At 53.8% G+C, this 22,531-nt stretch overlaps 10 protein-coding genes across 10 annotated transcripts; 7 read left to right on the top strand and 3 right to left on the bottom strand.

Moving 5' to 3' along the window:
• Positions 1–389: 389 nt before the first annotated feature.
• Positions 390–1,049, top strand: M409DRAFT_57176 (uncharacterized protein; the record flags this gene model as incomplete). The annotated part of the gene is made up of 1 exon (XM_033813546.1): positions 390–1,049. One exon carries the CDS (start codon positions 390–392, stop codon positions 1,047–1,049), a length of 660 nt encoding a protein of 219 aa, XP_033664565.1.
• A 1,248-nt stretch (positions 1,050–2,297) lies between these two features.
• Positions 2,298–2,804, top strand: M409DRAFT_57175 (uncharacterized protein; the record flags this gene model as incomplete). Its single annotated transcript, XM_033813545.1, has 1 exon — positions 2,298–2,804. One exon carries the CDS (start codon positions 2,298–2,300, stop codon positions 2,802–2,804), a length of 507 nt encoding a protein of 168 aa, XP_033664564.1.
• A 698-nt stretch (positions 2,805–3,502) lies between these two features.
• M409DRAFT_68280 (uncharacterized protein) lies at positions 3,503–4,303 on the top strand (the record flags this gene model as incomplete). The annotated part of the gene is made up of 2 exons (XM_033817760.1): positions 3,503–3,565; positions 3,617–4,303. The coding sequence occupies 2 exons, from the start codon at positions 3,503–3,505 to the stop codon at positions 4,301–4,303; spliced, it is 750 nt and encodes a 249-aa protein (XP_033664563.1).
• A 472-nt stretch (positions 4,304–4,775) lies between these two features.
• On the top strand, positions 4,776–8,270 carry M409DRAFT_25861 (uncharacterized protein; the record flags this gene model as incomplete). The annotated part of the gene is made up of 1 exon (XM_033807862.1): positions 4,776–8,270. One exon carries the CDS (start codon positions 4,776–4,778, stop codon positions 8,268–8,270), a length of 3,495 nt encoding a protein of 1,164 aa, XP_033664562.1.
• A 589-nt stretch (positions 8,271–8,859) lies between these two features.
• On the top strand, positions 8,860–10,149 carry M409DRAFT_68278 (uncharacterized protein; the record flags this gene model as incomplete). Its single annotated transcript, XM_033817759.1, has 1 exon — positions 8,860–10,149. One exon carries the CDS (start codon positions 8,860–8,862, stop codon positions 10,147–10,149), a length of 1,290 nt encoding a protein of 429 aa, XP_033664561.1.
• Positions 10,150–10,361: 212 nt separating this feature from the next.
• On the bottom strand, positions 10,362–10,857 carry M409DRAFT_68277 (uncharacterized protein; the record flags this gene model as incomplete). Its single annotated transcript, XM_033817758.1, has 2 exons — positions 10,362–10,562; positions 10,639–10,857. 2 exons carry the CDS (start codon positions 10,855–10,857, stop codon positions 10,362–10,364), a joined length of 420 nt encoding a protein of 139 aa, XP_033664560.1.
• A 694-nt stretch (positions 10,858–11,551) lies between these two features.
• On the top strand, positions 11,552–12,500 carry M409DRAFT_68276 (uncharacterized protein; the record flags this gene model as incomplete). The annotated part of the gene is made up of 3 exons (XM_033817757.1): positions 11,552–11,624; positions 11,689–12,412; positions 12,470–12,500. 3 exons carry the CDS (start codon positions 11,552–11,554, stop codon positions 12,498–12,500), a joined length of 828 nt encoding a protein of 275 aa, XP_033664559.1.
• An 89-nt stretch (positions 12,501–12,589) lies between these two features.
• M409DRAFT_25857 (uncharacterized protein) lies at positions 12,590–15,744 on the bottom strand (the record flags this gene model as incomplete). Its single annotated transcript, XM_033807861.1, has 2 exons — positions 12,590–15,645; positions 15,696–15,744. The coding sequence occupies 2 exons, from the start codon at positions 15,742–15,744 to the stop codon at positions 12,590–12,592; spliced, it is 3,105 nt and encodes a 1,034-aa protein (XP_033664558.1).
• Positions 15,745–16,364: 620 nt separating this feature from the next.
• On the bottom strand, positions 16,365–17,090 carry M409DRAFT_25856 (uncharacterized protein; the record flags this gene model as incomplete). Its single annotated transcript, XM_033807860.1, has 1 exon — positions 16,365–17,090. One exon carries the CDS (start codon positions 17,088–17,090, stop codon positions 16,365–16,367), a length of 726 nt encoding a protein of 241 aa, XP_033664557.1.
• An 835-nt stretch (positions 17,091–17,925) lies between these two features.
• M409DRAFT_68274 (uncharacterized protein) lies at positions 17,926–21,796 on the top strand (the record flags this gene model as incomplete). The annotated part of the gene is made up of 2 exons (XM_033817756.1): positions 17,926–19,301; positions 19,354–21,796. The coding sequence occupies 2 exons, from the start codon at positions 17,926–17,928 to the stop codon at positions 21,794–21,796; spliced, it is 3,819 nt and encodes a 1,272-aa protein (XP_033664556.1).
• Positions 21,797–22,531: the final 735 nt, after the last annotated feature.

The raw sequence follows: 22,531 nt of genomic DNA, 5'->3' as shown, positions 1-22,531 counted from the left end.
TCCTACTTGCGTTAGACCCAGATACCTACCGGCCCAAAGGGAACTGACGTTCGGGTACGTGGGTGAGTACATTTGGGATCATGTCAGACTGTGGAGTTCTAGAATGCGCCGAGGGAAAGTCAGTGTTGACGGTAGCATCCAATGGGTGGGCTGTCACGTACCGGTATTGCCTATCAGCTGGCTACCAGTCCGTTCTTGTGAGAATGCATACTGTGAGGGCTTGCGCTGTGTAAAGTCATGCGATCGCACCATTATAGTATTGGTCAGAGGTGGCAGGACAGTGACTGCTTATAGGCACCTCGATCCCCATGCACTTTTCGCTACGACACTAGAACCTTATTGCAATATACTCTGTTTTAGCAGAGTGCAAAGATCGGATCCAGAACGCCATGGCGCAATCGCATCTGGTTAGCAGACTCCCTTTCAGTGAACCTGAGCACGGGTGGGCTCTCGACGTCGGATCTTTCCTGGCTGCTTGGTGCACGGCATTCAGAGGACTTGTCCAGGCATCGACTCCTGAAGCACGAGTGCTGCTGGTGCGATACTGTCGGTTATACGCACACAACATCACGAGCCGGCTTGCAACCCATGGAGTCGTGGTGGACTCGAAGGTATTTGAGCCAAAGAACTTCCAACAGATGGACGAGGCAGTGGTCGAAGTGACGAACAAAGTCAGAAAGACCAGGTCAGTAGCGCACTGCGCCTTTGTCTCTCTCGGCAGAGCCACCACCTTGGTAGAACTTGGAATGAAGCCGGGTATGGCCAACGAGTACTATGCTCAGCACCGGGAGAGCGCGACATCAGCCATCAAGCAATTGCTCCAGCTATGCAAAGGCCGCTTTCCAGCAGAGATGCAAGCTGAAGCTATACGGATCGAACTCCTTCAGCTTGGAGGCAACGTCGATAACGTAAGGAGAGTACTTTTGGGCTCTGGTCGAGCTTCATCCAATGTTACCCGCATTGCGATTGATGAGGCACGCGATAAGAGGATTGCTTCTGTCCGCACTGAGGAAGAGCTGCCGCGGATGATGGCCGAAGCAGCGATATGAGCACGATCCAACCACTCCACTGGTTCTGACTCGGGCCCTGCGAAGGGGTGAGGTTCGATGAGGCGATAAGCACGTGGCGGCGCGGTTGGCTGTTTCTGGTCGATGCCGTGCCCCCGAGGTCATTACTGGACTCTTCCGAAGAGATAGAGGATGCGTCCCCAGATGAGGACGTTCAACACCGAGTAAGGTTCATCATATTCAAGGACGACATTGTTCTTGTGGAAAGCTCGACTCGACAGCAGCTTTCCAGGCGACTAGCGCGATGGTTATCGTCCAAATGGGGAAGCTGAAGGACTTGCATGAGTGGGCAGCCGCTGAGCGTCTCCGAGCCTCGGTAGTTGGCTGCATGCAAAGGATGAGCTCGTTGCGAACCATCGTCGGGAAAATGGGGCAAAGTATGGCCTTGCTGGCCATGGTGCTCAAGAGCCAAACCATTTGCAATGGTACTGCATTCCCCCCAGTCAACCGATTGTTGTCAGCATCGTCTTCTGCGATTTTCGGCCCGAGACCCCGGAGTCAGGACGAGCCGATCGAGAAACGGTAACTGCCAGGGCATCGGCAGGTTCTCGAGGCGACGAGCAGAGACTTCAGAGGTCCTCGAGGCATTAAGGAAGGGAGTGCACAACACCAGCGAGAGCAGCAGATACGACTGCAACAACATCGTTTGCTTCGTCCTTCGACTCTTGTCCAGCTAAGTTCATTGCCCATCTGTCGTTATAATGTCGCCTGGATGGCGATTCTTCCGATCAGACGATACCAGATCAATGCTCGACCGCCGCGACCTGCGCAAAGGCCATCTCTGAGCCATGTGGGTGAATGCCGAAGGCGCATTTCACGCTTCCTGTATTCATAGCAGGCAGCAGTTCCTCGTTGGGCCCATGTTACAATTGCAAGCCCGGGATTGGTAGCTTGCTAGTAAAAATGTGGTGGCTCTGCCATAACATAGCCTGACGCTCCAGTTAGCAGCTTCACATATCAGCGGAAATCTTTCGGCTTCCAGTCCATCGGAATCAAGCAACTTGGAATAATACGCCAAGGAGTGATATTATGTGCGGATGTCGAGCTGCTGCCGACCTCACAATTAGAGCAGTCGTGGCATTCACATCACACTTCTTGCTATCCCAGTAGTCTTGATTGTACGGTTTGCGCTCGAAAAGTTCACCATCCCAGCCCGATTCGAAGTTTTGCAGTCCTTGGCCAGCTGAAAACTGTCTCCCGACGAGGGCACCCAAAAGACCTACGTTGGCCATGGCTTCATGTCCTTGTGGCCGCAATGACCACACTGACGGACACACAGACTGCACATGCGGCCACGTGCCCGAGTGTCACATTGAAACCCAAAGTACCACCACAGATTCAGACAGGGACTCCATGGATTATGATGCGGACACCTCAAGCAACGGCTTAAGTAGCCAGTCTGGGTCCAAATTCCAAGGCGACGATGAGGAGGTTGACGATGATGTCGAGACGAAGAAACCCCGTGCGCTCGAAGCCCGAGGACGCCTTGCCAAATCCTCTGCTTTGGTCCTGGCATGGTTGCTTGACGAGCCTTCCGACATACAACGGGAACACAGTGGCCGTGAACTTAAAGTAGCATCGCCCGAACCACCAGAAAAGACAGAGATATCATCGCGAAAGCGTTCACTCGACGAGACTGAGGCAGTCGACCCTGCCAAGAGGATTCGCGTCGATGAGGGCCATGTTGAGGAAATGGGCCCAGTCAAGGACGACCATGCCTTAGGTGGTGATGGATAGGTCTCATCTTTCAGAGGTCGAAGCTCTACATTTGAGGAAAGATCTAATTGTCGACATGGACCAGGACACTTCCACGTCATCAACACTTCGCGAAATAAGCCGCCGCGGAGACTGGCGATAAATGCAGGAGGTCGACATGCCTGCTCAGGATCAACAAGAGAACCATTATCCACGGCAAAGAGTGGATGGGGGACGGTCTGGAATGCTCTCAGGAGTGTGGCTCGGTGGAGGTATTGTTCGAGTTTCATTCAATGCGTGAGAAGGTGACCGCCCGAGGAGGGAGTAGTCAAATGGCCATGAATGATTCTCGGGCCGTCGTGGTGTTGATGATGGACCTGGATGGATGGCGCAGACGAGGGGCAGCCACGATGGCGCTCTGCTATGGCGGCTCTGTCGAGAATGTGTAATTCATAGAGGATTGCGAGAATGACAACGGAGCATGTGATTGATGATGAAAGGATTGAATGCCGGCTCGGCAGTGATGTTGATGGTGGACAGTTGAGTTCATCGGCGTGTGACGATGATGATTTGCTGAGAAACGAGGGCTTCGAACACTCGCTGCGCCTCACCTTGCACGCCATACGACTCGCCAAGCACTTTCTCCAACGTCGCTCTCTTTATCCTTCACCAACCTGTACTCTTCAGACACCCACTGCTAAATCTCTCTCACCAAGCCCTTCAAACCCATTACCGTCACAATGGTCTCCATGGAGGAGATGCACCAGTCGCAGGTGAACCGCAGCATCAGGACCATCAAGGCTGTACGCGTAACGCCGCTCCATGGCACCTTAACATGCACTGACAATCGCTAGGAACTCGAATTCCTCTGCGATGCCTCCGTAATCACTCCTCAAACACTCAACCAGCTCCTCCAAAACATCCCCCAACAGACCGCCCTCCATGCGCCTCTCTCAGTCGGCGCAATGCCCTCGGCGCTCAACAACGCCAACACACCGGTTCAGCCACCTACCTCACCCATGAACAACCTCTCTCTTCAAAACTCCAATACCAACGGTGGTATCGACGAGAAGCGCGATCAATACTTCAACCAACCCACTCCTGCGGCGCAACCTCCGCCGGCATACCAAGCGCCTCCAGGCCCACCACCGACCGCAAACTGGCCTCCACTTTGCACCGCCACCGCCCTGTATGCATACACATCGACGGATGCTGGCGACTTGGAGCTACAGCCAAACGACAACATCACCGTTACCGAGTATATGAACGCCGAATGGTGGAAGGGTCGCTCGAGCAGAACAGGCCAAGAGGGTATCTTCCCGCGCAGCTACGTGAAGGTCACTGAGGAGAAGGGTCAGGCGAGCACATCGAACAACTACGGTAACATGCCGCTCGAGACGAGCGGTATGGGTAATGGCGAGGGTAAGGTGCCCGGAAAAGGACAGGAGATGGGCAAGAAGTTCGGCAAAAAGCTTGGAAATGCGGCCATCTTCGGTGCTGGCGCCACTATTGGTGGCAATATCGTCAACTCAATCTTTTAGAGTTGTCTTCTCTGATTTGTTCATGGCTCTGCGTGCCACCGCTCGGTTCTTCGGGGGTCGGCCTTTTGTATGGCGCTGGGGATGGGTGTTTTGACTGGCATATATTTAACTAGAATGGGATGCAGTAAGTAAGGCGATCACCACAGAATGAATCTGGTCTTGTCTTCTCCTCCAATACTGGATCTCATGAAGTGTAATCTCCATGGACTTGTATCTGGTTGTTGAATGATCGGGATAGAGTTCAGTCCTGCGTTAGAATAACCTAGAAGGGTAAGTTATGGAGCATGACTAATATGAACGGCGCTACTTTTCGAACATCCCACTTCGCGATGAGTCTTGTGAGATGTTTCTGGCGGGAACACTCACTTTGACACAACACACAAAAGCCCGAGACCGACTCTGAACTCGGCGAGAGTTTCGAAGAATAACTTCGCCTCAAAAAAGGCAAACACAAGGAGAGACACCGCCCACAATGGGCTCCATCAACTTTCCGGCGGAGGAAGAGCGCATCTTGGAGCACTGGACGACAACAGATGCCTTTCACCGCCAGCTCGAACTCTCCAAGGACGAACCTCCTTATGTCTTCTACGATGGCCCACCGTTCGCAACAGGCACCCCTCACTATGGCCATCTCCTCGCATCCACCATCAAGGACATCATTCCCCGCTACTGGTCCATGAGAGGACGATTCGTGGAGCGAAGATTTGGCTGGGATACGCACGGTGTGCCAATTGAACAGATAATCGATAAGCAACTTCAAGAAGAGCTGGGTGTGCGAGGAAAGGCGGCTGTGGACAAGATTGGAATCGAGGAATACAACCGACGATGTCGCGCCGTTGTGCTCACATATGCCAACGAGTGGAGAAGAGTCATTGGACGTCTGGGACGATGGATCGACTTTGATCGAGATTACAAGACTATGGATCCGACGTTCATGGAGACTTGTTGGTGGGTGTTTGCCCAGCTGTACAAGAAGGGTCTTGTCTACCATGGTGCGAGAGTGCTGCCATACTCCACTGCACTGAATACTCCGCTGTCAAAGAGTGAAGCTGGTGAGGAATACAGAGACGTTCAAGATCCGGCAGTGACGGTCTCATTTCCTGTGCTTCCCGTCGAGGAGCAGCCAGAGTCTGTGCGGTCAAAGCTGGAAGAAGCCTTGAAGGTCGCAGGTGGACCTGTCAATTTTGTTGCATGGACGACCACGCCCTGGACATTACCGAGCAATCTCGCTCTGTGCGCTCATCCAGACTACGAATACATTCTCGTTCACGACAATGAGACCGCCAGCACATTCATCATGCTCGAAGCTGGTCTCAAAACACTCTTCAAGGACCCAAAGAAAGCCAAGGATAAGTACAAAGTGCTGCCTCTGAAGATCAAGGGATCTGATCTTGCTGGATGGAGATACAAGCCTCTTTTCGACTACTTCTACGAGACCTTCAAGAAAGACGGTTTCAGGGTCATTCTGGACACATACGTCAAGCAAGACGAGGGCGTTGGCATCGTTCATCAAGCGCCTGCTTTTGGTGAAGACGATTATGCTATCGGTTGGCGATACGGCATCATCAACGCCGAGCGACCGCCACCGAACCCTCTCAACGCTGGCGGCGAGTACACAGATGAAGTCCCAGACTTTGAGGGTCAGCATGTCAAGGCTGCCGACAAGAACATCATGAAGCACCTGGAAGGCGTTGGACGTATGGTCCGCAAGTCGCAAATCACTCACAGATACCCTCACTGTCCTCGATCCAAGACTCCCCTGATTCAGCGAGCCGTACCCAGTTGGTTCATCAAAGTCGAGAACATTGTACCAAACATGCTCGACAACCTAGAAAAGACTCATTGGGTTCCATCAATGGTGAAAACCGGCCGATTCCACCAGTGGCTGGCTGCTGCAAAGGACTGGAACGTCAGCAGAAATCGCTTCTGGGGTACGCCTTTGCCCTTGTGGGTATCTGATGACATGAAGGAGGTTGTCTGCGTGTCTTCTGTTGCCGAGTTGAAGAAGCTGTCGGGCTATGAAGGCGAGCTCAAGGATCTCCACAGAGATTCTGTCGACCACATCACCATCCCGTCGCAACAAGGCAAGGGCACTCTGAAGCGAGTGGAAGAGGTCTTCGACTGCTGGTTTGAGTCTGGATCAATGCCTTACGCATCATCACACTACCCATTCGACTATCCTGGTTTCGACGCCTCAAACCCAGAGAGCGGGTTGTCTCGGGAGGACGGACCTGGCAAAGAGCTCTTCACCAAGTACCCGGGCGACTTCATTGCTGAAGGTCTTGACCAGACGCGAGGCTGGTTCTACACTCTGTCTGTCCTTGGTACGCACTTATTCAACACGTTCCCTTACAAGAACTGCGTGGTCAACGGCATTGTGCTTGCGGAAGACGGCAAGAAGATGTCGAAATCACTGAAGAACTTCCCGGACCCAATGCTTGTCATCGACAGATACGGCTCTGATGCTCTCCGACTGTATCTCATTGACTCACCCGTCGTGCGTGGCGAGCCGCTGCGCTTCTCCGAGCTGGGTGTCAAGCAGATCGTGTCAGGCGTACTTCTTCCATTCTGGAACTCCTACAACTTCTTCGCTCAGCAAGCTGCCCTCTACAAGAAGAACACCGCAGAGGGCTTTGTCTTTAATCCAGAAATGCAGAAGTCCAATCACAACGTCATGGACCGATGGGTTTTGGCCGCCACTCAGTCGTTGCTTCAGTACGTCAACCAGGAGATGGAAGGCTACCGTCTGTACACCGTTGTGCCTCGTCTGCTCAAGATGGTCGACGATGTCACCAACTGGTACATTCGATTCAACCGAAACCGATTAAAGGGACAGACTGGATCGACTGGAGGTAAAGCGACAGCGAACGGCGCACCTGCTGAGGTCAACGGCGTGGCAGAAGAAGAGGAAGGCAGCCGGACAGACACTCTACACGCACTCAACACACTCTACGAGGTCCTGTACACCCTAGTCAGAGCACTAGCGCCTTTCATCCCCTTCTTGAGCGACAACATCTTCCAGCGACTGGCACCCCATCTGCCTGAGTCCATCAACAAGGGCAAGGATGTGCGAAGCGTGCACTTCTTCCGCTTCCCAACTGTCCGTCAAGAGCTTTTCGACACTGTCGTTGAGAGGCGAGTCAGTCGGATGCAGAAGGTCATCGAACTCGGTCGCATCTGCAGAGACAGGCGGACGGTCTCGTTGAAGACGCCACTCAAGACTTTGGTAGTGTTACATCAAGATCAGGAGTTCCTCGATGATGTGCAAACGCTAGAGCGATATGTGACCGAGGAGCTGAACGTCCGCGATCTGGTCCTTACCACCGACGAGAGCAAGTACGGTGTAGAATATGCCGTGCAAGCTGATGTCAAGAACTTGGGCATGAAGTTCAAGAAGGACGCTGCCAAGATCAAGGCCGCGTTACCAAAGCTCTCCGCGCCAGAGATTCACGGCTTCCTCGAGTCTGGCGGTATCACGGTCGAAGGCCACCAGCTTAGTGCCGAAGATTTGCGTGTGCAACGGAATCTGAAGCAGAGCAAAGAGACCGAGAACTTCGAGCCGGGTGTCGATGCAGATGTGATGGTCTTGCTCGATGCTTTTGCCTACCCCGAGTTGGCTCAAGAAGGCCTTGCTCGCGAGGTCCTGAACCGCATTCAGCGGTTACGCAAGTCCGCTGCCCTCGTACCGACCGATGATGTTCAGGTTGCGTATACAGTGCTGTCGCCTGTCGCCGTCGATGCTACGGACGGAGCAGTATCAAATGGAGAGAAGAATGCGGTGTCCGAGGTCAGTAGGCTGGAGCAAGAGCGTCAAATCGACGAAATGTTCGAACAGCAAAAGGCAACATTCGCAAAGGCTGCCAGCAAAGGTGTCGTACGAGATGCAAGCTCTCCGTCTGGCATCGTCGCCGAGGAAGAGACGGATGTGAAAGAGATCCGACTTCTGCTCAAGCTGTTGAAGGTCTGAGGGAATGTTTCGGTGATGGTCGCAATTATGCCTTCGCCTATCTTGGGAGAAAGCAATCTTTCCGGCTCCTTAGTCGAGCGAGCGGTAACCTGAGAGCGGTGTACGACGCGAGTTGAGGACAAGTCTCGCATGCTAGCGATCAATACCACGCCTAAGAGAAGGCTTAGGGCTGGAAAGGGTCTGATGTGCATCGAGAACTCGACCTATTCAGGTAGCGGAGCGAAGCCCAGAACGCTTTACGAGACTTAGACGAATGGCATGACCTTTATCAAGTCCTGGGCCAACAGAGGACTCATTTGTGGTTTAGTAAGGCAGCTAGCATGAAGGAAATAGTGCTTAGATGTGCGCGAGCTATCTGTGTCACAGTGATATGCCACTTGCAGCCGTCTTGCTTTCGAATCGCTTGTCTAATCACCTTGCCCTTTCACCTTGTCCCACCGCTTCGAAGTGTTGACGAGACTGATACTGCAGCTAGGTCGTGCTCGTTCGAAGAAACCGAGTCGAAACAGAACATCATTACTAACTACAGCATGGTAACTTGGCAAAAACCTGCTCGTTAACACTCTATCCTCTCCGCGGCCCTACTAGTATGGCTTCAACCCCAAGCCGCCTCGCCGAGCTCTCCAACACCGTATCCAAGAACACCGTCATACTCGACCAATACCTTCGAGACAACAACATCCCCAAACCAACCTTCGACGCGCACGACCCCATCTGGGACGCAGAATTCCCACCAGATATCCAAAAAGCCCGCATCGCTCTCCAAGATGCCTCAACCGAACTGATCGACTTGACAACAGGAAGTCGAAGATACCTCAGCAAAGCCCTCAACGGAGGCGTAACGAGCATGGACACACTCTATCACCTGGATATCCCGCATAAAGTTCCCCTCGACGATCCTGAGGGGATCACTTATCAAGAGCTGTGCGCGAAGTTGGATATCCCGGTGAATGAGTACGCCCTCACACGTATCCTCCGCGCGGCGGTCGTGCATCGTATCTTCAAGGAGCCTTCGCCCGGCCGGATCGCACATTCAGCGGCTTCGCGACTCCTCGCAACGGATGCTCTGCTCTTTGACTGGCTCGGCGCCGCGATCGACGTTATGGCCCCGAAGCAATACATCGGCCAGGCGATCACGCAGTTCCCGGCTCTAGATGAAGCGAATCGCTCCGCGGCGTCTCTGACCTTCCCGAAACGAGATGGCGAGTACGTGAGCTTTTACGAGTACATCGCCCAGGACCCCGAGCGAGCGAAGCAGTTCGGACGCGGGATGTCGAGTTTCCAGACGGGGGATGGGTATTCGCCACGACACCTCGTCGATGGGTTCGATTGGGGGTCTTTACCAGAGGGATCCCTCGTCGTGGATGTCGGGGGAAGTCACGGGGACGTGGACATGGCAATCGCGAGAAAATCCCCGCACTTGCGATTCCTCGTGCAGGACCTCCCGGAAACCATCGCGTCCACGGGCAAGGCGAGGAAGATCGTCCACGACGAAAATCTGAACATCGAGTTCGTCGTGCACGACTTCCTCACACCTCAGACCGTCAAAGGCGTCAAAATCTTCATCCTTCGCTGGATCCTGCACAATTGGCCGGATCAATATTGTCGTCAGATCTTGCAATCGCTCCTCCCTGCTATGGTCCCGGGCTCTAGAGTTCTGGTCTTCGACGGCGTGATGCCCGGCTTGGGGACTCTGCCGAATGTGGTGGAGAGGGATTTGAGGGTTTTTGATTTGACGATGTTGGGGTGTTTTAATGCAGGGGATCGCGAGGTGGAGAGGTATAGGGGGTTGTTGGAGGGGGTGGGGTTGAGGTTTGGGGGGTGTTGGAGGCCGGAGGGGAGTCGGTTGAGTTGCATTGTAGGGGAGTGGGAGGGGTAGGAGAGGTGAAGAGTGAGTGTGGTGTTGTTGGTGTGGTATACAGTTTTCTCGCAAACGTCGTTAGCTTACATTGATAGATCATAGCACAGTCGTTGTTTCCTTTCCCTCTCCCTTTCCCATCCTTCCACATGCCCCCTCCCATATGATATACACCTCCCCCACCCACCCACCCATCACAAATTCCCTCACGCCTCCGGCCCACGATCGGATAGTCACTCCATGACCCCCCTCTTCTCCCCACTCTTATCCTCAGCCACAGGATTCACACCCCGAAACGTCTTATTGAACCACCCCGACACCGCGCCCCCGGCAGCCAGCTGATCCGTATGACTCGCCTTCCTCTCGTCGTACCCATCGCTCCCACGCTTGTGCTGCTGCAGATTCCCGAAGAGATCACCGGAGGCCGCGGACGACTGTCGATGAGTAGGTTTGTCAGCAAAAAGAAAGTCACTCCTTCGATGGAGATGTGGAGATGGTGGTGGTACGTACCCGTCGACGTTGCGAAGTGGGAGATGCTGGGGAGGCCGGATCGTTGCTCAAGGGGTTCGAGACGAAGGAGCCTTTCTCGCTGGTGCTGCTCGTCGAGGCTCTACGCACGGCATCGATCACGCCTCCTGCACCGCCGGAGAGACGTCTGCCGGGCTCGTGGACTTCCTTGCCCTTTTGGAAGAGGCCGCGACGGTCGGACCATTCTGATGGAGAGGACATGTTGATGATACTGCTAAACAAAGGATCGGTTTTGTGAGGTGATGTTAGACTGTAGTAGAAGATTGGGACGGCTGGCTGGCTGGCTGGCTGGCTCTTATGAAAGAAAGCAGACCTCCCCTTCCGCCCTCCTCCTATCTCCTTGCTTCTAATAAGCAAAGCTTGCGGGCGCGCGATGGTGGCGGGATTGATTATCACATGTCGCACACGAGGGCGTTTTTGCGGGGTAGCTCCCCGCCGTTTCTGGTGTCATTGTTGCCTTGTTGGGCTTAGCGTGGGTGTCGTGAATGAAGGGATCGAGACGACATCCTGGTTGGATCGGGGTGTTTGTGGTAGGAAGACACGTGAGCGTCGTGGTGTTGGCTGTTTTGAGTTCGGTGGGAGGTTTGAGGAAGATGTGTACCTGGCGGTGGGTCGACGATGATGATGATCATTCAGTGCTTATGAACGCGAAGCACATGCGAGAAATGCGAGACTCGCTGCTCTTCGTGGGAATTGAAAACTCCATGTACCCAATCGCAGACCTCGGGTGACCATGTACCTTTCTCAAGAGGGGAACTTCAGCTCGAAGGGAAGTGTTTGTAGGGCGAATATCCGAACAGCAGAAATACCTTTCGATCGTAGCCTTCGTATATAAGCGTCATACCCAAATCCAGGAACATCTTCGGTGACTTCCAAGAGATCAATACGTACCACCATGTCGTCTCACCATCGTTTCGGCCCTGTAGCTCCAGGCATAGCTTTCATCACGGGCGGAGCCAGAGGTTTGGGTACTGTACCACTTCATCCCCATCTTCTTCCTCAAGGGGTTGTCTGACTGTATTTGATTGCCAGGCAATGCCATTGCAGTCTCCTTCGCCAAAGAAGGTGCGCGCGGAATCGCCCTCGTCGACATCAACAACGAAGAAACCTTCGCCAAAGGCAAAGCCGCCGTCGAGGCCTACGGCGCGAAATGCATAACCATCCACGCGGACGTCACGCAAGAAGACCAAGTCGCCCACGCCATCGCCGAGACCGTGAAAGAATTCGGCCGGATCGATTACGCGGCCAACTTCGCGGGGATCGTGGGGCCCTTGGGGAATTCCTGGGAGGTGGAGACGAAGGATTGGAAGAAGGTGATTGAGGTGAATCTGATCGGGGTGTGGTTGTGTACGAAGTTGGAGATGAAGCAGATGTTGGAGCAGGAGTCCATTGCCGAGGGGATCGAGGATGGGAGGATTCCGCAGAAGGGGTCGATTGTTAATTGTGCTTCTGTGAATTCCATCCAGGCCGGGGCTGGCACGACGGGGTATACGGCGGCGAAGCATGGGGTTGTTGGTATCACCAAAGCTGCGGCGTTGGAGGGGAGGGATAAGCATGTGAGGGTGAATGCCGTGAGTCCTGGGTTTTTGCAGACGAATCTGTTCGATGATGTGCCTGGTCTGCCGGATGATCTTTGGGCTGTGTTTGAGGCGAGGCAGGGGCGGGTAGCGAAGAATGAAGAGATTGGGGATGTGGTGGTGCTATTAAGTACGCCGAGAATGAGCCTAGTAAATGGGCACAATCTGGTGATTGACAAGTAAGTTCTCCCACGTGCCATCCTCCTGCGATTCCAAGACTAACCTCTCGATTGTAGCGGCTTCACGATCAACGAGAATGCACTATAAAGTGTGTCAGCAGGGACATAGGTGCGATTCGAAAGTCCACTGAGTTTCCGAACAGGAGCACTGTACAGGGTATCGACCGTAAAATCATTTCAACTATTCAATTCTGCTTGCTCGTCAGTCGTATGAAGCCTCCTGGAGCCGCTTCCAAACCTGCTTGAGCCAGCAAACCTGACACTTTTGTTCGTACCTCCTGCTGCTGACCGACCCAGAATGCTGCTCCTCAAAGCTGATGGAGGAGCCGGCGTGACGCCGCCTGCTCTGAGCTTCCGTGCGAATGGTGTGATTTGAGGAGTCAGACCCTCGAATATATTACTGGAGTCTTCGGTCTGGTTAGGCTGCGCTTGTGAAAGCGGTGCTGGCGTCGTAACCAGATAGGAGCGGTCGAATGCCATCGGCGTGACGTGGGCAGGAGTCGGCAGTGGTCTGAAACGACCTGCACGTCGTGATCTCGAAGGTGTACGCATATAGGCTGGCGTGGTACTGTGTGCTGGAGGTGAACTTGCGAATGTCGATCGTTCTCTTGATCTTGATGCTGCCCGGCTGGCAGGTCGAAGACTCGGGCTTTCAGCATCGCGTTGCTCGCTTGATTTGGCCTTTGTTGCCTTCCGCCGTGCAATTGCTTGAGATGACCAGTGTCGCAACATCTGCTTGACATGCTGATCGCGATTGCGAGCCTCGAGGGCATCGGCGCTTTCTACACGGCGTCTTGCAGTGAATCCGGCCCACTGAATCCTCTTCAAGGCACTGCCCAAGAGCGCGAGATCCGATTCCTGCTTGGAGAGAATCGACTGCTGCTCCATTTCCGTCAAGTCCACATATTTAATCATAAGGGCTGCGGTGGCCGAGGTGAGGAGTTTCCGGTTATCAGCTGCTCTTGCCTGTAACTCAAGCTCAGCGTGCTGCGCAGTCTTTTCTCGCCATTTGTCGAATGCATGGGTGCCAACTTGGAAAAGGCGTGCTTGATCTCGTGCGTGTGCTTCAACCTGCATGGAAGAGACTTCCGCGCTTTTCGTCCGCCATCGCGTAAAGCAATCGCGAACAAGCCTGATCTTTACCCTGGCTCTGACTTGCGCATAAGCTTGGCGTCGTCTTTGATGCTTATGCTGGACCGTTCGCTCCTGCCAGGCTCTCAGGGTCCTAGAGCACAAGACGTAGAATCGAGCATCGTAGGCCCACTTCGCCAACTGCCTTGCATGTGCGGTCTGCTGTTTCCAGACTTCCATCACGTCCGGTAGAGCCCTGCTGTTAGAGAACTCTACGGCCGCTCGATCAGCATCTTCCTGATTTCGAAGAGCCTTGTTGAGACGAAGCATCCCAAACTTGAGTCGACGCCATCGTTCGCCTTCTGCAAAGTCGACACTTGCTTGCTCTAGCCTTGATTGCTTGTCTTGGATGCGGCTGTTCCAAGAAGTCAACGTCCGCCGTAGAAGTCTGACATCTTGGGATCGCTGAAAGGACTTCAATCGTGCCTGCAACATCCAATGGTAGACGCTCTCCACGAGAACCCGTTCATCGATCCGCTGAGCCAAGGCTTTGCATCGCAGAGCGTCATTCCAACTTGTCCATGCAGATTGCAAGACGCGTTTGCGACTCACATCAGCTGCTTGTCGATTGAGAGTCAAACGGAGATTCCACACTCTTATCACTTTGCGTTGAAGGTTGAGCCTAACCTTCAGTGACAATGTAGCAGCCAATGGTGTCAGTTTTGCGTGGATTTGCAGACTCTTCAAGCAGCCTGATAGGAGCTTGCGATCGTAAAGACTCCGGGACTCTTGTAAGACAGGTCGATATTGTGCCGCCCGCTGCGTCAAGGCTCGAAGAGCAGATGTCGCCAATGTGCGCCGATGAAAGTCCTCAGCCTGCTGAACTTGAAGATCTCGACGCTCCAACTTTGAAATCCAGGAGCCAAACGTGACCTGCACAACATGCTGCTCGTGCCATGCAACGGCCATACGGCTGCGGAACGTCCACAACCATCGCTGGCAGTATTTGCGCAGCAAGGCTTCTCGGCAAAGTGTATGAGCCTGCTCTCCTTCAATAGCTCTCCGGACAGTCTTCTCGCGCCAGCGTGTCAGACACTTTCGCCACAACAAGCTATTGACTTTTGCCGTTTCTTCAATTGTGTGTTTGTGCCAAAGATTGAAGTACTTTTTCTCAAGCCTCTGCTCTTGCAAGAGTCTCGCTGCAAGTGCCTTGAGCTTGGCCTCATGCTCCAAATGGCTCAAGGCGACAGCAGCAAGCAGTTGACTCTGTCGAAAGCGAAAGTCATCGGCGATGCGCTCCAGTTGGACAATTCGATTTTGCTCGTCTCGTCGTCGCCCCAGCGCTGACCGCCATACATCGAATGACTCTTTCAAGAGCTTGCGTCGATCCTGAGCAGAAGCGTAAGCGAAGGCCTGTGAACGCTGATTTCGCAAGGCCAGAGCCCGATCGTGCCATTGGTGAAGGCATTGTCTAGCGCATCGAATCTCGGATGTGGCAAAAAACGCCTCTGCGTTCTGTTCCAGTTGCGTCAAGGAGGGCTCGAAAAGAAGGGTTCCATTCTTCTGCTCTCCATACTCTGAGGCATATTCTGTCGAAGGTGATTCTTCCTGGTAGTGTTTGGGCGCTGGATGGCGACTACCGACTGGGCGTTGACTGCTTGTCGAACGAGCTCGCTGTGTGTTTGCAAAGTCTCTTGCGGCGCGAGGGCGTGGTCTGAGCTGATCTCTTTGTGGAGAGTGACTCTCCGGATCAGAATCTCCAAGCTGTGATCTTTCACTCAACCACGTCTCCTCCAGTCGAGCGTCATCGAAAGAGACTCTCCGCTTTGGCTGGTCCTGCTTGTCTACAGTAACAGGCTCCGCATCGTCCAGTGACCGTGTGACCCCGTTTATCTCTTTGTTATCATCGTGATCAATAACGGTTATGCCATGCGCTTCAAGGATGCTCCTCAGATGAGGGACCAGATTTGTCCTGCGCCCAGCTCGATATTGACGTCTTGCGCTTTCGCCCACCCGCAACAGCCACCGAAAGATCTCATTGTCGCGATTCCTGTCCAGACCCTTCTCTTTGAACACTTCATCATAGGAGTGAAAGAGAGCTTTCCATGGCGGATCAACAACCTGGGAGGCTCTTTTGCAGATCGCATCAAGATATTCGATCTCTACTACGCTGTCAGTGTTATAGCGACAGGACGGCGACCGCAGGACGTACGATCGTTGCTTATGTAGGGCAGCTCTCGGTCGGCGGCATGGTCATTCATGTGCAAAGCGGTGCTGGAAGCTTTCGGCGCATTCGTTTCGAGTACGGCCTGGTCATCTGGTGCGGCGTTGCATGCGCGCAGCTCGAGGTGTTATGAGATGCGCTGTAGACTGCTGGGCGGGTGAAGCTGTTCAACTCGCGAATGTCAAGTGGACGAGGAACGCGACTTGTTGTGAATGTCGTGTGGTTGGCACGCGCTTCGTCGATGTCTAGCGCCGATACGATGCAAGCAGCCGCTAGCTCCGGATTCTACCGATTGGCTCTTGGTGTCAAGCACAATGTTGACGTCGACCGTCTCTCTGTCTCTCCCTCGCTTTTCCACATCAACAATATGCCTGGACGGACGAGACCCATCGAGAAGTTCGCCGAAGCAACGGCAAAATGCTCTGCTGAAGTATGAATCATTCTTCCGCCTGCCAACGCCGACTGACATGAAACAGGGAGCAGTGTACGGCAAATGCATAGCGGCCAATTTCCAGAACGCAAAGAAAGATATGTGTGCCAAAGAGTTCATGGCATTGAAAGATTGCTACCTAGTAAGTGTCAATACTATGCTCTCTCGAATGATAAGCTGATATGATCGCAGAAGGCTGCAGGCAGGAAGTCGTGATCTCGCCACCTCTAGCCCAAGAATCTCAGCACATTGAACAACGACCAGTCCCAGAATCTCAGCTGCAGCAGTATCGATGTGTATGCCGCAAAGTACGCACTGTATGCCAACCATACGAATGTTGTCGTAACCGGAAGAGCCAATTCTGCAATCCAATGGTCACCCAATCCATATTCCATCGCCGCAACTAGAACCACCACACTGGACATCTGGAAAATGTTGATGAGGTTCAAAGCCGGTCTGGGGTTGACTCTGGTAGCTCCCGGCCAGTATGCGTCCACGATGATTGCGAAAGCCTGAACCACAATCGCGACGGCAGTCGAGGCCGACCCCAGCCGAACGAACAGAACCGCCCAGGGCTCGAGCATTGTGAATTGGAGCCGATTGCATAGCGGACAGCGGGTCTGTTCGTATTCGATAAGGCTCCTAATGCAGCCTCGGCAGAACACATGACCGCATGGGAGCTCGAGAGGCTCCACAAACTCGTCTCTGCAGTGGGCGCAGATGTCTTCTATATCCATTTCATGCTGCGGCGGCTTCAGGGTTCCAGAGTACCTCGACTTGGGTGGCACATCAGGATCGTATGGTACCGGGCGCCATCTCCAGGTGAAAAGCGCGACTGTGACGGCACAGATAGTGCTGATGATTGGGAAGAATAGTGTAGATGCGAAGACGATTACGCAAAATGTACTTTTCGCTCGCAGGTGCGTGAGGTTCTGGCCCGCCCCGGTCTCCATGGTTGTACTTCGAAGGCTCTCGTGGTCGCTCATAGCTGGTGTGTCAATATATTGGATGGGTTTGTGGTACTGGGCAATTGGCAATATTGCAGTCTCGCACGACTGTGCGTTTATCTACTTCGAAGGCTTCATAATGCCACTGCTTCACGGCCGTATCTGACTGCTCTTGCCATTCCCCGGCGAGCTCTTCCCGCACTCTCTCCGCATACTCGACCTTCACCGACGCAGGAGTGTGATAGCTAATCTGAGCGAACATGAAGTTGTGCCAATATTGAAGGATCACTTCTACTACGATCGAGAATGTGAAAGTCAGTGCTGTAACATAACTTTGACACGCTCAGTTCTCACCACAAGCTTGAATTCAGTCTACAGCTCATTTTCACACTGTAGCTGCCTTTCAGATTCAACTTCATTTCTACCTTCAATCTAAACCTATCGTTTGAAGATGGATTGGAGGATCATCACGTGATAGCGCGACAAGCTTAATAACGAGATTCAGGGATGAACTTTGCTAGGAGGATAGCGGGCGACGGATATTGGCCTACGAGACCCCGGCCACACCCTCAGACCTCCTGTTCGTTCTAGCCCAGCACCTCCATCGCTCGCTCGAGATGCGGCCTGCCACTCCTTGATCCGACCATTCGTCTCTCTTTCGCCTGTTGTATTTTGTTGCGGAGAAGAGATCCAAGGCACCCTACTTCGCCAGTGACTGCTGTACCACGATTCCATTCTTCCAGGGCTCTGCGGGATCAGAGCCGAGATGGCGATTGACTCCGCAACGGTCGATGACACGCCAACCCTCCCTGCACCAGAGGATTCCGCCCTCAAGTCGGCGATGCCAAGCGCAGAACCAGCAGTTGTTGAGGAGACCAGCCGCGTCGACACGCCCACCAACGATAACCCTCCCGCCGACGAAGCCTCCACGCCGACGCAAGAGACTCCCACCAAACCCCTGCCAGTCTTCATCACCACCACCACCCTCCACGACGACGAGCCTGCTGAGCAGCTCTGTTCCTCACCCCAGCCCGAGACCCCCACCGGCCCAACAACTCCCATAACCCCCAATGACGAGCACGACCTGAGTCGCGACTCGATGGCTTCTATAGCCCTGTCTGAAACGAGCCTGGACTACGACCATTTGTCGACGGAGCAGGTTGAAGACGTGCTAGCTACTCCACGCGTCAGCGGTGCGCGCCGGCATCTGCGGAAAGTGTCCAGCCTAGATATACTACAGAACAAGTGGGCACCACCCGAAAGGCAGAGCACATTGTTCGACACGTCAGATGAATCGTTGCAGATGCCCATGTCTGCAATTGAATTCCATGGAGGCCGAGACCCCTGGGCAAGAGACAGTAATGACTTCAGTGTCGACGCCATGAATCAGGACAGGAGACCTACCAATGCTACATTGGACAGCATTGATCTGCTCGAGCCCGGCCTCTCTACGCCAGCCAGCATCAGCGATGGCTCCAATCGCAGATCAGATGGCTCGTCAGACGAGGAAGTGCAGGTCAATTGGAAAGCTCTTGACCAGACCGAGCAACAAGAGAAAGAGGATAAGGATATCCCGGCAGGTGCTGAAGATGAATCGACCGCGTTCCTGCTCGCGCGTCTGGAACAGGAGAATGCAAAGATCGAAGCAGATTCGAAGACGGCTGCCAGCAAATCAAGCACGCGGGCTCGAGCAGCCAGCCGACCACCCAGCATGGCCCAACTCAAGAAGCTTGTAGCTGGGAAGGAGACACCCTCGATACGATACAGCTTAGCATCCGACAGCGGTATGGCTGAAGTGCCGCCCATGACCGAGTTGGAGTTCTGGACCGCCATCGTCCAAGACTATCCATCGACTGCCACTCGACTGCCCACTCTTACAACTACCAAGATGCGGTCAGGAATCCCACCACCTCTACGTGGCGTTGTATGGAGCTCGATGGCAGGGGCGCGCGATAAAGATTTGGAAGATGCATTCGAGCGGTTACTCGGCGAGAAGAGTCCGTATGAGGGTATTATCAACAAGGATGTCGGCCGTTCTTTCCCTGGGGTAGAGCTCTTCAGAGATGCCGAAGGCGAAGGTCAAAAGATGCTTGGACGAGTACTGAAGTGCTTCTCGTTGCAAGACAAAGATATTGGGTATTGTCAAGGCCTGGGCTTTCTCGTTGGCCCGCTGCTCATGAACATGGGTGAGCGGGAGGCATTCTGCGTTCTCGTTCGGTGAGACTATCCTAATTGTCCAAGTTGATGTTGACACTGACAAACTCTGCAGCCTCATGGACCACTACTCTCTGCGACCTTCGTTCCTACCATCGCTCTCTGGCCTGCATATGCGAATATACCAATTCTCGACTCTGCTACGACAACATCATCGGAAGCTGCACGACCATCTTGCTGAGCTTGGCGTGGAGCCTGCATATCTCTCGCAGTGGTTCTTGTCCTGTTTTGCCGTTACCTGCCCACTCGAGATGCTTTTCCGGATTTACGACGTGATCTTTGCCGAAGGTGCGAATGAGACGGTCATGCGGGTTGCACTTGCTTTGATGCGAAGGCATGAAGAGAAAATGCTTGGTTCAACGGAATTCGAAGAAGTCATGCAATTGCTCCTCAGTCGTGAGATGTGGGATTGCTACGGCGGCGATGCTGATGAGATGGTTGATGACTTCACATCTCTCGGTGACATCGTAACGCACGCTCGCCTCGCAGAGCTGGAAAAGGAATACGAGAACCAATCTGCCGAGACTGTTGGCCAGAGTGCCGGTTTCCTTCCAGATGTCCAGGCAGCCGCATCGAGATTTCTGGGTCGAATATGGGCTCCTGGTCATGCTCACACGCCCAGCAAGGCCACGACTGCGACAGCACATACCCCCAGCCCAAGCGTCACGACCCTTTCGCCATCATCTGCCGAGAAGGATGCCCCAACAAGCGGTTACAGCTTCTTTGGCCGACCTACAAGCTTTCTCAGGCGGAGTCCCAGCAAGCAGAGTATGAGCGCCGTGAATGACAGCAACAGCAGTGAAGACAGCACATCAGTAGCAGGTTCAAGCGCCGTCAGCCTGACGTCTACGGCCCCGACTGAGCCCGAAACGCCCACAGCAGATGCGTATGGAGCCATGCGCGAAAGTGTTGCCGACAGCAGCAAGTCGGTGGTACCAGGTACCCCAAGCGTCCACAGCAGAGAAACTCAAGAACTACATGCACAGATTGAGGACTTGCTGACGGCCATTGGTGAAATGCAGCGGGAACACGCTCAGCTCGCTGCAATGCTTCAACGCGAGAAGGAAGATAGAGGGGAAGACCAACGAGTGATGCGTCAGTTGGTTGGCAAAATCCGAAAGGACGACAAAGAAGATCGAAGAAAGACTATGCCCCCACCACAGAAGAAGGCCGAGCTCGAAGTGCCAGAAAAGAAGTGTCGACCATTGAGCGTTGGCGATCATAGCGAAGTAGAGCTCACTGGTGAAAACAAAAAGCCGAAGGACGAACTCCAGGAACTCGTGGAGAAGGCGCAAGAACGACTACAAACGAGCGTTCGGTTCTCCGCCAGTCTGGAGACGAAGGCTCAGCTACGTAGCACGTTAGCTCGAACTCGAGAGCGACTGGGAGCCGCCGAAACGCAATCGCGAGAGTTGACCGTCAGGCTCGACTCTGCAGAGTCTGCAGTGCTCACCTTCCAGGCCGAGAGTGAGGACTTGCGATCCGAGGTCAAAGAACTGCGAACGAGGGTCGCAGACGACTTCAAGTCGAGGCAAAAGCTGGAGCATCAGCTGAACGAATTAAAAGCACAGGCGAGATCTGTTGAGCGCAAAGAAAGACTACAACGAGCAGAAAGCCTCAACGAAGTGCCAACTCTTAGTCGCAAGGACTCAAGCCCTGAGTCAAAAGTTCGGAAGGGTAGCGTGTCCAGCCTGCCGCCAGGGTCTGTCTCTAACGCAGGCGGTCTCCGCGAGCTCAAGCTCGGTCGACGAGACTCGAGTTCCTCTGTTCAAAGCTTGAGGAATTCGTCACGAAATCCAACTCCGATCCAGACCGAACTCGCACCGCCCATCATCCGAACAGACGGCGCTTCGCCAGATGGCCCATCGCCACCCGCACTTTCTCCAGACCTTACGACTCCTGCACCGACCAATGTGCCTACATTACCGAGTGGGCTGCCCGTTCCACGAACAGGTTTCGCTCGCCGTACGTCAAGTCTAGCAGCACAAGAGGTCTTCGCCACTACCCAGCACGAGCCTGTCCCAGAAGAAGCTCTGCTCTTGGAATTCGTCAATGCGAAGACGTCGGAGGCCCAAGCAAAGCAAGAGGTTGACGAGCTGAAGAAGGCCCTATCCGTTGGCAAGCGGAAACAGGAGGAAGCCCTCAACCAGCTTCGTGCAGAGATGGAGGCCGCCAAAGCTGAAGCCGCGAAGGCCGTCGAGGCAGCACAGGCAGCCAAGGCTGAGACAGAAGCGGTGCGGTTGTCTCAATTGTCTACTGCAGGCACACCGCTCTTCAGCTTGCCGCCCACGCCGTACTTGGAGAACCCGAATAGTATAGGCAGTGGTAGTTCTGGTAGTCCTGCATCAGGCACGCCTGCAGAGGAGAAGACGCCTGACATTGCTCTGCCCAAGAAGGCAGAGACGGCTCCGGCACCGACTACTGGAGGATGGTTCTGGCAGCGGCGAACGGCGAGTAAGAGCAGCGTGCCGCTTCCTCCGACCAAGGAGGGCGAATAGAATCTGTACGATCACAGCTCATAGGCCATATGTATAGTTGACAGAGCGGAGGCACGTCAAGATCTTGGAAGGCATCATGTTCAGAACGTCTTTTGCTTGTAATGTCTTTTTATGTGGAGAAGGATGATTGGGGCGGCGCGCGAGTATTGCATCAGACTGCATCCGCATGGAGACGGCGTTGACCGCATCCCTGGCGGATACGAAGGCATTCTATTGATTTTGAGGAGCAGCCTCAGACTGCTGCGTGTGTAGAATAGTTGAGGTCTCTTCAATGTGCAGAGTATGAGAACGAGCGTCCATCGAGTGAGATGGACTGCAAGAGGCTTGCTTTCCCTCTTTTCCTTCTCGCTTCAAAGTCGCTCGTTCTTATATGTCTTGACCGAACACTCCATTGGTGAATGCTTCCCGTATATCGAACATTGTTCCACGAGTTTGCTGATCATCAGTGGTCTTCACAAGGCATATAGAATGCCATAGAGGATGCAGGGCATTGATATCCATATCTTCGAAGGTTCCAGACAGCAAAGGTAAAGTCCACGGGCAAGGAGGGCAAAGATATAGAAGACAAGCAACGTGAATTTTCAGAACAGGCGAGACACCCTGCCATATCTGAACCTCTACGCATACTGTTATTCGGCGAGTTACAGGCGCTTGGCCTTCAAAGAAGACGTCTAGGAGCCGCATCCAGCAACTTTCACTTCGCCCCTTGAACGCCCGCGGTTTTGCCGTGAGAAG

The sequence above is a fragment of the Zasmidium cellare genome (assembly GCF_010093935.1).
Source record: "Zasmidium cellare ATCC 36951 unplaced genomic scaffold M409scaffold_29, whole genome shotgun sequence".
Lineage (NCBI taxonomy): Eukaryota > Fungi > Ascomycota > Dothideomycetes > Mycosphaerellales > Mycosphaerellaceae > Zasmidium > Zasmidium cellare.
The sequence above is the reverse complement of the archived record's forward strand: the minus strand, read 5'-3'. Positions and strand labels throughout refer to the sequence as shown.